Source organism: Argopecten irradians, chromosome 6 (genome assembly GCF_041381155.1).
Source record: "Argopecten irradians isolate NY chromosome 6, Ai_NY, whole genome shotgun sequence".
In the NCBI taxonomy this organism is placed as follows: Eukaryota; Metazoa; Mollusca; class Bivalvia; order Pectinida; family Pectinidae; genus Argopecten; species Argopecten irradians.
In genome coordinates, this window is record NC_091139.1 from 31,424,570 (window position 1) to 31,441,629 (window position 17,060).

Genomic DNA, 17,060 nt, shown 5'->3' on the forward strand with positions numbered 1-17,060 from the left:
CTTATAGGGTGAGGATTCAAAATTGTGCAAGTGATAGGGCTGACCCTCCGGGGGCCTGAAGGGTGGGGTCAAAAGTGGTCAATATGACTATTTCTGTATAAACAACTTCTTCTCTGTAACTAAACATTGGATTACGCTCATAATGCATTGGTAGCATCCTTATAAGGTGGGCATTTAAAAATTGTGCAAATGATGGGACTGATCCCCCGGGGGCCTGAGGGGTGGTGTCAAAAGGGGTCAATTTGGCTATTTCCATATAAACAACTTTTTCTCTGCAACTAAACATGGCATTAAGCTCATAATGCAATGGTAACATCCTTATAGGGTGGGGATTCAAAATTATACAAATGATGGGACTGATCCCCCCGGTGGCTGAGGGGCGGGGTCGAAAGGGAGCAATTTTTGCTGTTATCATATGAACGACTTCTTCTCTGCAACTCAGCATGGAAGAGCACTCCTAATGCAATAGTAACATCCTTATAGGATGGGGATTTAAAATTAAATGGTATGGCAAAGTATAAGGCTAACTCTCTGGGGCCTTAGACGCGGGGCCAAAAAGGTCAATTAGGCTACTATTTTCATACAAATTACTTCCTCTCTGAACCTTTGTATTGGATAGCATATTTGTATTGTATCTATAGCATCATTACATGGTTGTGTTTCAAAATTAAACAAATTTTGGAGTCAATTTTACTATTTTTTTTAATTGTAAGAGTCTTTGTGATAATTACAAAAAACCAAAAAAAAAACCAGGTGAGCGATACAGGCCCTCTGGGCCTTTTGTTTTAACACACAACCATTTATACTTTATAAACTTTTTTCATATATCGTTAAGTAGAATTCTTGTACACATTTAAAGCACTTAACATGATACTTTTTTTATTTAAAGTTACCTGCATTTAGAAATGATAATTGTGAATGTCGTCATATCATTAATGCTCGATCTGAACATACTGGCCTCTAACCATCAGCACATTGTTGTGTAACACAAAATAAAAATGAATTAATTGTCTTGCTAAGATATATACACAAATTAATCTTACAAGAGACATTTTTAATACAACGCGACTAGCATTTATATTAATGCTATCCGGTTTACTATTGATGTGTAGGACTGAGTAGGACTTGCCCTACAATGACATCTAGTGGTGACCTCTTGGACCATTTCATTCATAAACTTCCATTCATAAATTCCCTATTAATTGAATAATATTCCTTTGGACCAATTAGTAGTCATGGGTAGACTGCCTTCTGATTGGTAGAATACACAAGAGTATGTATAGAATACACAGAGTAATAATACAGAGCCCATCTAGGTCAACTGTTGCCTGCTGGTGACTTCTCTGTCCAACTTACATAATCTCTGTTAATGATAATTCAAATTGGACTTACTACCTAAGGTTTATAGACATAAGAGTTTTAAAGTAAACTAATCATATGCCCTTCTTGTGTACTGTAAAATAATATTTTTAAATGAATGTTAAATACAGATCGGAGGTAAAGGCAAACTAACTTATAAGGCTGCCCTCAAATGTGCATGGTTTTACCAAAATAAGTGTATGTGCAACATAAGAAACAAAAGTATATTAAGGATAAAAACTCATTTTAATGAAGACTTGTTTTCTTTGTAATTTTCATGTAGGAACTTTAATTAAGAAATATGTCAAACAAAACATATGTATTTTCTGTGATCAGTGAATGTTCTTGAAATAATTGATATTACACCCGGTCCACCCCAACTGCGAATGATAAATATTATGAAGTTCCTTACCGTCAATCGATTGATTTGTAACACAGCGAGAAATTCTGTACCGTGTAGCGATAAACGCTAACACTCTACCGACACAACGTGGCTATTTTTAGACTCGAGTACTGTCGCCAAATCCACAGGTAAACTGGTACTGGATGCTACGCTCGGGCCTCTCATCCAGCTTAACGAAACTGAATGGCTAGTTAGCTTAACCGATCTATATATCATCAACAATGCGTCTGTATCTACTTAAAAACAAAACAAATATTCTTCAAATTGCATAAAAATTCACTTGACTAGTATTTCTTTATTTTAGATATTTTAACAAATCTTCATATTTCTAGTAAAACTGCATATGAAACTCCTTATAGATCTAGCTATGCTCATTACGTAGGGAACCGCCATAACATGTCCCGGCTGCAGGCCGTGTGCAAAAAGTCAAAACACACGTGGGATTTATAAGACGAGTCCTAAACTGTCCTATATTTAGGATTTTCAATAAGTGGTTTGTAATATTATTACAGCAAAACTGACAAGCTAGAAGGTTAGTGGCATTTTAACCGTACTGTTATATATAATTAGCCATCAGCTTGGATCTGGTGCCGTACAGATAGTGAGTTCACTCACGATGTGATTATTGCAAGCCAACGTAAATGCTATCGGAATGCTCTTTAAAGTTTGTTAATGATCTCAAACACACTTATAACTTATTGTGGCAATATTAAAGTAACTAAATTATAATATTTTCAAATAGTTCTGATAACTATTCATGTGTAATATCTCCAGACATTGACATGTGTACGGATCGAATACGGCGGACTGCCAATGTTTTTGACATGTTCTGCAAGATATATTTCACTGTTTCAGTTACGGTGGCCAATAAAAGAAAACAAACACAGTGCAATTATATTATGTTATTTCTTCTAAATACAACACTTTTTGTGCAAGTTGTCAAGCATTTATTGTGAATGTTTTGCAATGAAATTACCACCTTTATAACACTGAATTTGTGGTTCCCCGGACATCGTTTTCCCCAAAATTTGAATGCGCAAAATATACCGATAGTAGATTTTTTTCAGTATTTAAAGCCATAAGAAAAAATACATGTGCAAAGTACACTGGTGTGTAAGTAACACAAGATTTTACGGTATTTGTAACATTTACGATTGTGTTTGGTATAGCTGATGTAGCCAGAGCGCCCCGCGATTTACCTGTGGATTTGGCGACAGTACTCGAGTCTAAAAATAGCCACGTTGTGTCGGTAGAGTGTTAGCGTTTATCGCTACACGGTACAGAATTTCTCGCTGTGTTACAAATCAATCGATTGACGGTAAGGAACTTCATAATATTTATCATTCGCAGTTGGGGTGGACCGGGTGTAAAGTCTTTATAATATGGTTTATATATTTTGATTTTGGAAATTCATTTGATTTCATTCTATTTTACTGTTTCTGCTGCGTTGTATTTGCAGTACTTTGAGTACTTCGATTTAAATTTTTAGACTAGTTCATGTGTATTGAATTTTTACTGTTAAACGTTTCAACATTATATGCATACATGAACGTTTAAGGAAATGCGATGCGCACCGGAAAATTGTCTAATATAAGGTACAAAAAATGTGGCGGAGGACCCTTAGGGATTATTTCTTTCAAATGTGCTATTTTAGAACATTTCAGTCGGCGAAAATGGGGGGAGGGGGGATGGCAAAAAGACATGTTTGCCCCCATCCTAGGGAACGGGGGGGGGAGGGGTTCCTGTATCTACTTTGCCAAGTAAAACGGCATAAGTTCTATGAAGCTTTAGAGCATTTGATGGAAATACGACAAAAAGTGAGTGGTATTTTCACCTGTTAATTATGCATATATTATACACAAATACAGGTACATTATTAAGCAAACTTATACATAGATCTACATTTTATATGTGTAAGGTATATTTTTGCTTTGAATACATAAAAATACACATGAAATTTAGATATATAGTAAATCAGATGGAAAAAGGTTATATAAATAGTGGCATGTAGGGGAATGTCCATTAGACGGATAGAGACTATAACTAAGGATATACAAAAATGTATAGGGAATATCCATTAGACGGATATCTCTTATAACTAGGGCTGAATAAGGAATGTCCATAAGACAGATAAAGACTATAACAAGAGATATTTAGGGAATGCCCATTAGATGGATAGACATTATAACTAAGCATATATAATGTATAGGGAATGTCAAATATTGATATAATGATAAAAGAAATACATGTACTTACTTAGTCCGCTAAACATGCCTATATTATTAGTTTTTCCCCCCATCTTTTCCTTATTATAAATACATGTATATGAGGCCAAACAAATTTAAAAGTCTATTAATATTGGCAAGTTAAGTGGACTAGTACCTAGTACCTAATATCATGACAAAGGAAAATAAAATAATGATAGAAGCAATTATAAAACCATATAATATAATGAAAACTCTTCTTTAAGCTGCAAAAATCTGTACAGTATAGGATTATTTACACTAAGAAACTCTTCACAAAACTTCTGCATACGTTTCAACGTTTATTAGATTTAACACAGTAATCAGGAACCAGTAGTCGATAAATTTGTGTTTTCAGTCGATAGCAGATATGTCAATTAGACAGATAAGATTTCCTTAGATCGAATGTTTTGAATGTTCACGCATTGCACATGCACATAGGGATTGTTTACACTTGCCGAAAGATAGTAATATGAAATAGTTACTAGGTCGTTTCTATTTATTTTCAGTTTAACCATTTTGAAAAAAATGGTTATACAAACTTTTTTTGTTATTAACACAAAGTACACAACTTTTACAATTATTTTCAATTTGATAATTCTTTTTATCCTTTATTACATGATTTTTTAACGATTTAGTCCCTTTACTGATGTACTAACACTAAATAATCGTGAAAAAGTCCATTGAAATCAACATATAGAGGTTGCTGTGAAAATAAGTTGTTATAGAGTATTTTAATGTGTCTTGACACTGAAACTTAATTCTGTACTCATCCCTCTGCTCGTGCTGATTGAAGGCTTTGAGTTCTGTTCCCTGTATAGTAGACACTCCACAATCTATGAAAATATAGTTGCTGCTTCTGGAAGATTCGAGGATGAGGGGAGTGGGATAACCATATATACATGTACTATGTACATGGAATTTGAGCATCCATATACCACAGCCTCACAATGGATACACACACTACCGACAATGGGAAGGCCATCCATAGATGACCTTAGCTGTTGATAGGATGTTAAATAGTATAAAATCAAGCTTACCCATTATTAATCAAAGTCGCTTAATTTACACCCAATTGTAAAATTTTGCAATTTACCTTTGGAACTTATTTGTGGGGGTATATTTTCCAGAATCATCTTTGTAGTCTTTGAAAGTGTTTTTCACCTGACAGCCTGTGATATGTGTAAAACCATGATTTTGATCTATTTTGTAAGGTATTTTATTTTACATTTGGATGAATTTCCTAATTTTACCAAATGAAAACCCTTACGAAATTTTAGCAACTATACAGTATATCTTTTAAGTTGTTGTAATGTTCATACTTTTATTGTTTTCTGCAGAATTGCAACATATAATGAGTCTACAAAGCCAGTGATAGAGCACTACAGAGAGTTATCATTGGTTAGTGAGGTGCCAGCAGACAGGTCACCAGAGGAGGTAAGGACATCAGATTAATTATCATAGATATAAGTATCGGGGACAAGACAGGGAGAATCTTTAAATCCATAAATATAATACTGTAATTATTATGGGGACAAGACAGGGGGAATATCTAAGCCTGTAAATATAATCATTATGACTGGGATGAGACAGGGAGAATTTTTAAACCAGTAAATATAATCATTATTATGGGGATGAGACGGGGGAATATCTAAGCCTGCAAGTATAACCATTATTATGGGATGTGACAAGTAGAATCTCTAAGCCTGCAAATTTAAAGATGCTCCACCGCTGACAAATGGTATTTTTTCACTATCAAAAACAGGAGCAGACGATTTAGTATTTTTCTTCAGTTACAAAAATTTTACTTTACACCATTACCACCATTGAAAAGTTTAAGCTTCTAATTTTACTTCAAGTTAAAAATATGAAAAATAATTAATTGCATCCCGAAAAAATTCCGTGGCACTATATCCTATATAGAATGAAGTAATGATTGCACATGCACCAAAGGGGAAATAAATTATTTTATGTTATTTTTGTGTTAATTAGATATATATATACACGATTAAACACCAATTATTGTTCAAATGATGAATATCATTTATGCTCTGTCGGCGGTGGAGCATCTTTAATCATTATCATGGGGATGAGACAGGGGTATCTAAGCCTGCAAATATAATGATTAGGATGGGGATGAGACAGGGGGAATATCTAAGCCTGTAAATATAATCATTAGGATGGGAATGAGACAAATGGAATCTCTAAACCTTTTAAGATCCATGATCCTTAAAGTTAAAGGAGGCTTGCCATTTTGACGTGATTGAATTGTTACTTTGATGTCATGATATACTTATCATGATATTCAGGCATTCTTGTTGTTACATCATATTATTGTTGAGAATATATATAAAAAAAAATCTTGTGTAGCTTGCCTTTAGTCTACAACATCTTTTATGTATTGATACTTTTCTGGAATGAAAAAGGTTGTCAGGTACTGGCCGCTGGTCGGAGGTTTTTCTCCCTGTACTCTGGCATTCCCCAACCAATAAACCTGGCACATCCTTAAATGACCCTGGCTGTTAATAGGACTTTTAAACTAATAAATCCCTGGAATTCAATAATGGACTGTTCCCTGTCTTTGAACTGGGGGAATCTAAATGTATCTTTATCCATGGAATAAATATTTGGTCATATGTATGTGACATCTTGATTTTAACAATAAAGATTTTCTGTTTTATGTTGGTCCATTCTTGAGGTCATTGTTTGTACAGAATGATATTTGACCATTACTTTATATACTTTCAGGTTTTTGAAGATGTGAAGGTCATAATAAAAAAAATCATCAGTAGTTCGTGAGAAGAGACATGTTATGCAGGGAATTAACGTTTATGGAGTAATGAACATTCTGTGTAATTAACTCTAATGATTTATAGTGTATTGGCTTATATAGGGGTGTTTACATAGCAGGGTTGATACAAACACTTTCATTGTTATTCTTGCTTTAATTTACTTAATCATGATAAGTTGTGAATTTAAGGCTGTTCCATCAAAGCATTTGCCTAACTTAATTGCTCCAAAGTAGATACATGCACTCTCTTTATAGGGGTTACGATCACATCTTTCTTCATGAAGATCACATATGCTTTCTTCCTGGCAGTGGTCTTAACTCTTGGATATCGAGGATGGACTTCTCTAGACCTCCTATATGTTGTAAATTTATGAAATAAAATAAATAAGCAGTACCCAAACAAGACTTGATTCCTGGGTTTGTGGTAAATATTTTCTGGGAAAAGCCTTTATAGATTTTCTGCCTTGATAATTTGTTATTCCTAGTAAGGAAGTTTTAAAGCTGTTTGAAGCCTCAGAACTGATAGCTGTTAGGTTCTTGGACTGTTTTTCTATCCAAGGCTGCTACTGGAACACAATGTTATTACTGATGTGTATTTGTGGCTTATTGAATTGTCCTCTCTGTCATGGACCTGCTAGGTAATTTCAGTATCAGTTTTGGACAGAGAATTGGAGTGTCAATGACAATTGATTCTTGTTTGTTTCATTGTTAAGTCTATTGTGCAATTTTATAGTGCTCCCTTCCTCACCAACATTCTGTCCTTCATCTTTACTTACTCTCAGTAACAGATAAGAAGGAATAGGATTACACAATTCCTAGATATTATTTTCCACAAAATACCATAATGATAGAAATTATCAACTGTTTGAACCTATATTTAGATTTTCTGGTTATGGAAAGTTGAACATTTGGGGCCAAATGTAAAAATGAAGTACATGTACAGCGAAATAAATGACTATGTTTTTTATTGAGTAAAAGAGAGGTTTGGAACTAGAGCACAAAGTGTCGGTCCTTCATAAATTAAGTTTTGTACTGGTTTTCAGAGATATTTACAATGTGTGTAGTTTGTGTCTTACAAAAAGTGTCACAAATATTTTCTTACATTTTGTTAGTATTAACACGAGTCAAAGTAATTTGATCATCATGTGCATTAATGTATTTCTGTTTCAAAAAAAACCATCTTGATTTTCTCTCTGTTTACGTAACATTTTTTACAATTTCATGTACCATTAACCTATCATGTGAACTACAGGTATGGCTTTAATATACGGCCACACATTGTCTTATAGTGTTATTTATCATGCATGGCGGTCACATGATTAAGAAATATACAAATTGTACCAACAAATGCTCTTGCATTTACTCGATATGATTTAAGTTTTTCCTGTATTAAATGTATTATGATTTTAGAAAGTTTTTATCTGGATTTATATTTTAAACAATTCCGACTTCATTATTCAATGTGATTTAGTGCTTCAGTAGTTATTTGAATGGTCAACGCTTCTCAATCATTATTTAAATGGCAGATACATATTATAAATGCACCGAATTTTGGTTTGTTCTAGCATTTCAATGTCTTGTTTTGATAAATATGACATCATAAATATTTATTGTATACCAATTTGCAGCTATTAAATTTCGGTATTTTTATTTGTAAACAAGTTCTTGAAGATTAAATTTCTCAGATTGAAAGACTGAATGGAAATTCCGTATCAATATATGTAATCTAGATGAAAATTGGCAACGAGAAACTTTCTGGAAAGAAAGTTGGTTTACATTAACACAGACTCAATTTTAGACAGAAATTATGATTTCAGTGTTTATGAGACTAAATTTGTGTATATGTATGGGAGTTCTAAATGCCATGTGGCCTTGATAAATTGTGGTAAAACTAGAACTCTGTCGTAACTGATAGACTTAATTACTCTACTGTATCTCTGTATACAATGTATTTTTGAGTATTTTACAGACAGTTATAAATCAAGCGAATTACAGTGAAACAATATAATTTCAGTCTGACAAAAACATAAGAATATCAATTAACTATCAAATTTGGTTTTTAACCTGGTCAATACTAGTTTTAAGCTAAGGGGAGATAATCTAGTACTTGATACACTGTTGAGAAATTCTTCGAGAAAACTGGCTTGGTAGTCAAATGGGACTAGACTAATAAACAAATTGATATGTTTATTTGTACTGTAGTCTGTTACTTAACACTACTTTGAATGAAGAATGTGTAACAGAATAATTAATTATTTATAGCAGATTCCTGAATTCACCATTGAAATAATAAAGATTATACCTGTCTTTTTGTTGTTTAAGAAGTTTTGTGTAGGGCATGTATATCTGTAGATCTATGATTATGTTGACAATCTATCAAATTAGATGTTATACTATTGAACTGCAATTGTTCAAAAGTTTCCAATCAAGATCTTGTATAAATAACTGAACAAAAATTTATCAAATTCTGAAGTACATATTTCATTTTTTACTTGTCGATTTCATAGACGATATATTTGCCTACATGTATTTCACTAATTGTGTGTTTAGACTAATTACCTTTTGAACACCTGTAATGGTATCATGAAGAGAGATTCGAGTCCTCAGAACAATGGGATACGTCTTACATTATTATTGTTCCAAAATATGTTTAATATAACTTGTGTGTAATTTATAGCAGTTTATATCAGTATGTGTCATCTTATATATGCTGTAGATCTAAGAGTATATTCCATCACGTCTTGAACCATTTTATATCATTTGACTTTTAATTTTTGAAGGTTATAATAGTAAAACATGGTATTATAAAATGTGTCTGGTAATTGAGAAACCTGTAAACTATATCCTAAGGACCATTTGATTTGCTTTTGTATTTTTAGTCTAAGCCATTTATCAACGCTGCACTACAGCATCTCAAATGAACATAATGTATTTCCCTTAAGAATATTGGTTCCAGAATTGTGAAAACTTTACGCTTGGACTTAAGATTTTATAATTATGTCTCTAGATTGTACATCGTCTGTAGATGGATTAGCCCAAACTAGATTGTACATCGTCTGTAGATGGATTAGCCCAAACTTATGATCATGAAGCCAGGCATCCTCGATACTCCAGGGGTTCCGATCACTTACGATCTCTACACCCCTGGACTATCTCATCGTAAAACTGGAGGCAACAGAACAGAACAGGTAATTTATTCCTTTGATGTACATCAAAAGAGCACTGTGGTTGGTTATGTGACTTTGAAGTTGGGAGTCGCTCTCTCTGTAGTCTTCAAAGGAAATCTTTGCTGGTCTGTGATTGGTCAAATATTTTCAGCTGAGCTGCCTTCAATTTCACTATGAGATAGTCCAGGGGTGTAGAGATCGTAAGTGATCGGAACCCCTGGAGTATAGAGGATGGAAGCCAGGAGAAATGAAATTTAAGTTTCATTTAAGTAATAATTATAAGGATATTGTCTTTATGTTAGTTAGAATTTGATTCCGATCACTTACGATCTCTACACTCCTGGACTATCTCATCGTAAAACTGGAGGCAACAGAACAGAACAGGTAATTTATTCCTTTGATGTACATCAAAAGAGCACTGTGGTTGGTTATGTGACTTTGAAGTTGGGAGTCGCTCTCTCTGTAGTCTTCAAAGGAAATCTTTGCTGGTCTGTGATTGGTCAAATATTTTCAGCTGAGCTGCCTTCAATTTCACTATGAGATAGTCCAGGGGTGTAGAGATCGTAAGTGATCGGAACCCCTGGAGTATAGAGGATGGAAGCCAGGAGAAATGAAATTTAAGTTTCATTTAAGTAATAATTATAAGGATATTGTCTTTATGTTAGTTAGAATTTGATTTTTTTAACACTTAACTTTTAAGTTTTTGAATTAACAAAGATGTGGGGTCCATGTTATGTTGTTTGGTATCTGTAAAGTATAGCACATTAAAATAAGCATTAATTAATTATGTTTGATTGATTCTGTATTGTTGTAAGTATTTAATAATGTGGGATGTAATTTTGATAATTTATGTACAATCATGTTAAAGTATATTGGTTTATGAATACAATTTTATTCATGCATACAAATAAAATACAAATTGTGGAATTTTCTCCAAGTGAGTCATGTTGTTCTCTCTATAGCCCAAACTTGTTGATGCCTTTGTTGCCTCATTATGAATATTGCACAAAACAAGATGGCCAACAGCCAGCCATCTTTGATGTTAACAACTAAAGTTTGATATACAATACATGTAATTATTTTTCTGAACACACTGAAGAGATCTTTCTCAGAATTTGTATGGTATACTCTCCCATTGGTTCTTGGTTATGCAAGGAGTGTTTTAGGGCTGATCAGAAAATAAACCAGACGACAGACAGGCAGCCATCTATGAATTTGATAATTGAAGTTTGTGATACCTATTTCTTAAATTGCACCATTACATTATTAAAGGGATCTTTCTCAACTTAGTGCCTTATTATGCATGTTGCATTTTGAGATAAATCGGAAACACTCGATATCTTGCAGCCAATTTGGATACCGCCAGATCATAGGCTGTTCCATTAACAGATATTTTTCTCTATGCAGTTGTATAAGTTTTATTTTCATATTTTTTTTTTATTAATTTTATTTTTAAAACAAGAATAACTAGTTTAAATATAAATATAAACATTGGTTGTCATATTTTTGACATGCAATGGTGTGTAACATATTACATTGGTGTTTTAGCATATATATCATGGTAGCGCGCACTACTAGATATGCATGAACACCTAATGTATCTTACACCCCAATGCATGTCAAAAATATGGACAACCAGTGCTTAAGTGGACGACAAAATCCCATAAACCAGAGGGCCTGTATCGCTCACCTGGTTTGTAATTCCAATTAATGTTCTGAATACAGTTTCATTGTTTCTTTTCTTAAGGAATTTGAATTTACATCAAATTCCCCTATTTGCCCATCCCCTCCTGCCCCCAGAGAGTTAGAGCCAAAATTTATACAAACTCCCCTTCCCCTAAGGATGTTTGTGGCCAAATTTGGTTACAATCCATGAAGAACTCTAGGACAAGTAGTGATTTATAGGATTAACCTTTATTTCCCATATTTAGCCCCGCCTGTCCTACCCCAGGGGGGTCAGAGCCAAAATTTATACAAGTTATGTTCCCCTTCCCCCAAGGATGTTTGTGGCCAAATTTGGTTAAAATCGATGCAGAACTCTAGGACAAGTAGCGATTTATAGGATTTACCTCTAATTCCCCTATTGGGCCCCTCCCCTCCTGCCCCCTGAGGGTCAGAGCCAAAATTTATGCAAGCTCTGTTCCCCTTCCCCTAAGGATGTTTGTGACCAAATTTGGTCACAATCCATGCAGAACTCTAGGACAAGTAGAGATTTATAGGATTTACGTCATATTCCTGTTTTTGGCCCCGCCCCTCGACCCTCCTGCCCGCGGGGGGTCAGAGCCAAAATTTATACAAGTTCTGTTCCCCTTCTCCAAAGGATGTTAGTGGCCAAATTTGGTTATAATCCATGCAGAACTCAAGGACAAGTAGCGATTTATAGGATTTACCTCAAATTCTCCTATTGGGCCCCGCCCCTAATGCCCCCGGGGAGTCAGAGCCAAAATTTATACAAGTTCTGTTCCCCTTCACCGAAGAATGTTTGTAGCCAAATTTGGTTACAATCCATGCAGAACTCTATGACTAGTAGCGATTTAAAGGAAATGTTGACGGACGGACAGACGGCCGAACGCCGCGCCATAACATAAGCTCACTGGCCCTTTGGGCCAGGTGAGCTAAAAATGAAGGCAGTTGGATAGCTGGTGATGTTTAAAGAAAGGATTTTCCCATTTCTCTGCAACTTTATATCCATGTTTTTAGTTTTCGAAATTCACACATCATGCTACTGTAGCAGATTTGGGTATTTAGAGACAAGTAAATGCTCAGGAAGACTTAAATAATTTGACTTTGCTAATATAGACAGATTTTATTGACTGAAATGCCAAGGCCAGGGGATACAACTTAGAACCTTCTTCATTGGGGTTAAAAAACAAAGAAGATCAGAGAAACTGAGTCTGCCTAAAAAATAACAAACAATATAGAAAGCACCAAAATTTGAGAACACATTTTTTTCTAGCTGCAGGTGCCTAAATTGTTACACCTATCTGTCAAACCAATTTCATAGCATTTTGGAGAATGCATACAATTACCAAGGCATACCTTAAAGAAGCGTATTGGACTTTTGATATGATTGATATTAATTATTTAAAAATACATAAACAAATCAGACAACAATTCTGCATTTTATATTTGGTTTTTTTATAAAACTTGACTGACAAAATATACACCTAATTCATGTAAAACAAATATGTCATAAATTTGTATAAATAAGACTACAAGGTATAAACTAGGATGTTTTTCTTTCCATATTCTTAAACTTTGCTAGAAACAGTTGTGCCAGCTTATCATCCGCTTGAGCTCCCTCACCATTGGCATACTGCTGGTAAGCCAGAAAACAGCCCCCCTTTTCTCCTCTCTCACATGCTTTGACGTTATAATGTAATGCTTTCTGTGGATTTTTGTCAAAATTTAATTCCTTTGATCCATATAAGTATGCCTTTCCTGCCTCATAGCAACTTTTAGCACTGTTTCTTTGGCAGCCTTTATCAAAGTATTCAATAGTTTTACTAAAATCCTTCATTTTGAAATCACTGTCCTCGGCAAATGGAATTTTGGTGTGGGCCGGGTGAAAGAATCCACCAAGTATTTTACATGCATCGCCGTTCCCATAGTCACATCCTTTGTTAGCATACTCCAAGAATTTTTTGGTGTCTTTATACAAATTCCCTGAAAAACAGAAATAGCAATGTACACAATGAAATGCCTATGTCATTCTTATTCCATCTTAAGGCCAAAAAAATAATATGTCTGTTTTTAGGGTTACATTGGCAAAAAAAAATAGGATTGGTAGGTCGGCATGTTTTTTTTTTTTTTAAGTGTCTTTCACTCAAAAATAATGGCCCGAACCGGAGACTGAGATCGAAATCGCGACATTTAATTTTTTTTTCATAGAAAAGTGGGGAAAAAAATTAGGGTCGGGGGTAAAAATTAGGGTTGGTCAGGTATAAACCCTAAACAGACATATTTTTTTTGTTCCTAATGCATATTGCAGTTATCTCCCTTGCAGGTAGGAAGCCAATTAATCCATACATTATATATGTTCGCAATGGAAGATAACTCTGTCATATGTCAATACAGAATATGGTGAGCCGGGGGCAATGTAATGCTACCTCGACTCAATTCTAATTAAATTTAAGCCTTATTAGTCTTACAAGGAAATATATTTTCTAAGCTGCATTTTGATTTCATCTTCATGGCTTGGCACATAAGGTTTTATATCCAATTTGTAAAAACATATGTGTCGGATATTATTATGAATAGTGATTAAATTATATATATTGCTTAAAATTCAAACTTTTAGATAAGTACGACAAATTTTCACTCAAATGAAAACAAGATATTTTGTTCTATAATCTTGAAATCTGAACTTCCGTCATAGTAAATCACTCTGATGTCACATCTATGACATTTGAAAAATATATTACATGCATGAATTTACCAAAAAAAGAAAGGATTAATATGCAATACAAAAAATTATATAATTAACAAGGAAATATGTGGTATCTTACAATGTAATTCTTTCAGCAGGTAGAGATTAGAAAAGAGGAAATTTTAATTAATTTGAATCCCTGTCATATTGATAAAGATTTTTGTGTTACAAAGTTCTACAGAACCTAGCTATACATGGCTACCCAAATGTGTTGACACACTTTATTGAGCTTTCAAAAACAATTCAAGTCATAAACATGTACAGACACTAACTATCGTAACTTTGCAATGCTGAAACAAGTATGGCAAGCCAAGTAACTTTTTATTCCGATTTATCGGAAATTCTAATTCCGATATGGGGAATTCTATTTCCCGATTTCAGTAATTCTATTGCTGATATCGAAAATTGAATTTCCCATGTTGGAAATACTATTTCTGATATCGGATATTACTTTTAATTTATGATATCAGAAATTCTTAATTTGATATCGGAAATTCTAATTCTGGAATTGGATATTCTAATTCTGAAATCAGAAATTCTATTTTTCATATCGGAAATTAGAAAACAAATTTCAATATCAAAAATAGTATTTCCGATATTGGGAATTCAATTTCAAGTTATATCATGCAAATAACGCACGGAGCAGTTATTGTAGCAGAATGAGAGAGAATTTCTGATATCGGGAATAGAATTTCTGATGTTGGAAATTCAATTTCTGTTATCAGGAATAACTAAGATTTTCCAATATCAGGAATAGAATTCCCAGTATCGGAAATAGAATTTCTGATATCAGAAATAGAATTTCCCATATCAGAATTAGAATTTCTGATATGAAAAATTGTTTTCTGATTCCTGATATCAAAAATAGTATTTCCGATAACGGAATTAGAATTTCTGATATCGGAAATTCCAATATCAGAAACTTAATTCCTATATCGGAAATTTTAATTCCTATATCAGAATTTATAGAATAAAAAGTAACTTGGCTTGCCATAAACAACGACACTCCAAACCAACCTCTTGAATAATAGAAGTAGTTGCTGAGGAAGAAACAACTTGGTCCATGTTTGTAGGTATCACACGTGTACTGGTACAACCTAGCTGCTTTATCTTCACGTTTATCTACTTGGGAAAATAAATTCCCCAGGGTAAAACAGGCTGCAACATAGAGAACAAATATCATTAATTAGTAAAAGTTCAAATAACATGATATATAATACTGAAATTCATTGAACAAACATTTTTTAATAGTTTAAATTTTGATAAATTACTGCATTTAATTAAGTTTAATCCTAGGTAGTGTATTTGGTATTTATATTAGATGGTCATACACTATGCATGTGTATAAAATATAGTTTCTTTAAAAGCATATGGAAAGCACTACAATTCTATGACTAAACAAGCCTGTGAATTCAATCCCATCCATCTCTCTCCATGGATATTTTTCAAGAAAGGTTTTTCCTAGAAAGTCAAGTATTTTTTTAGTTTTAATTTTTTTAAATATAAATACATGATTTATCAAAGGTTAACCTAAAATTAGTAATTTTCATATCTTTAAAACCAAGGGCTACTTGGGAAATATGTGCCTTGAAGTCCTCGAGTCTGGTGCATTGTACTGCTGCTACAGGGAGGAGTGATTTCGGATATCAGTGATTACCAGAGACATTTAAACAGAAACATAAATACATAGAGATTGGAAACTCCTTCTTTGTCTTTGTTGACAGGCAGCGGGACCTCCGATTTATAGGCATTTTCCCTTGGCTAACTTCTTTTAAGTGTATTTTTTTTTAACATGATATTTTTGCATCAACACAAAGTTTAAACATAATATCATGGTTTATGTTACCAGATTTCCGATTGATGTTATTTAATATGATTTTTGAAAGCATGAAAATCAGTAATTTTGCCTGGTTTTTTCGAAAATCATACATTTAAAACTGGAAGTGCATTTTGTTTTACTAATATATATGTTAAAATATCATTTTTCTGATCCGAAATTGTACTCAAATCATCTGAAAACTATTTAACTTTTATAAAATATCAAAGCTATTCTGCTGTATTTTACTAAGTAAGAGTTTATCTAAAAACCCCGAAGCACATAGAGGTACATCTGCCGATCATAAAAATGGCAGAGTTGCCAATCTCTATGTATATTTGTTTCTGATTTAAATAAATAGATATCTGGGTATTTTTTTTCCAATAAGAAAAAATAATTCTAAATAAAATATAGAATTTACTGTGCAGTGTATGCTGTCTATTTTATACACGGTACTGTATACTTTTTTTAATAGAAACATATCCTCTTGAAATAAAAATATCTCTGTCATATGAATAAAAGACGGGCTGTCATAGCAAATAAGTTGAGATTTTTTGAAAACTAGGTCAAGGTCATTCAACTCAACAAAATTGACTTGTTATGTAAGTCCAAATTATTGGCTTCAGGAAAGACATTATGAGAATTTGACACACGTAAAGAAGTTATCATAATTTACCATCTGGTTGCCTATGTTCGAAACACTGGATTTGATTTATCATTTTCATTTCATCAAATGTAGGACCTGTGTCTGCGAACTCTGGTGAAGCTGGGGTAGCCATCGTGGTCGTCGTCCGGTCTTTATTTTAGAAAGCACCTGACAGAAATGTCACACGCATGCGCAGCGGAAGTAAT

General features: G+C 33.6%; 2 protein-coding genes across 2 annotated transcripts in view; one reads left to right on the forward strand and one right to left on the reverse strand.

Moving 5' to 3' along the window:
- The window catches only part of LOC138325635 (UMP-CMP kinase-like), a 30,573-nt gene extending 19,678 nt beyond the window's left edge, over positions 1-10,895 (forward strand). The window contains exons 6-7 of the mRNA XM_069271424.1: positions 5,346-5,442; positions 6,754-10,895. Coding sequence (XP_069127525.1) covers positions 5,346-5,442; positions 6,754-6,804 — 148 coding nt within the window. The 3' untranslated portion in view covers positions 6,805-10,895. The remainder of the gene's footprint in view (positions 1-5,345; positions 5,443-6,753) is intronic.
- A 2,178-nt stretch (positions 10,896-13,073) lies between these two features.
- Positions 13,074-17,024, reverse strand: LOC138325633 (cytochrome c oxidase assembly factor 7B-like). Its single transcript, XM_069271423.1, has 3 exons — positions 16,885-17,024; positions 15,410-15,550; positions 13,074-13,629 (listed from the first exon to the last, which is right to left on the reverse strand). The coding sequence occupies exons 1-3, from the start codon at positions 16,985-16,987 to the stop codon at positions 13,190-13,192; spliced, it is 684 nt and encodes a 227-aa protein (XP_069127524.1). The 5' UTR covers positions 16,988-17,024; the 3' UTR covers positions 13,074-13,189.
- Positions 17,025-17,060: the final 36 nt, after the last annotated feature.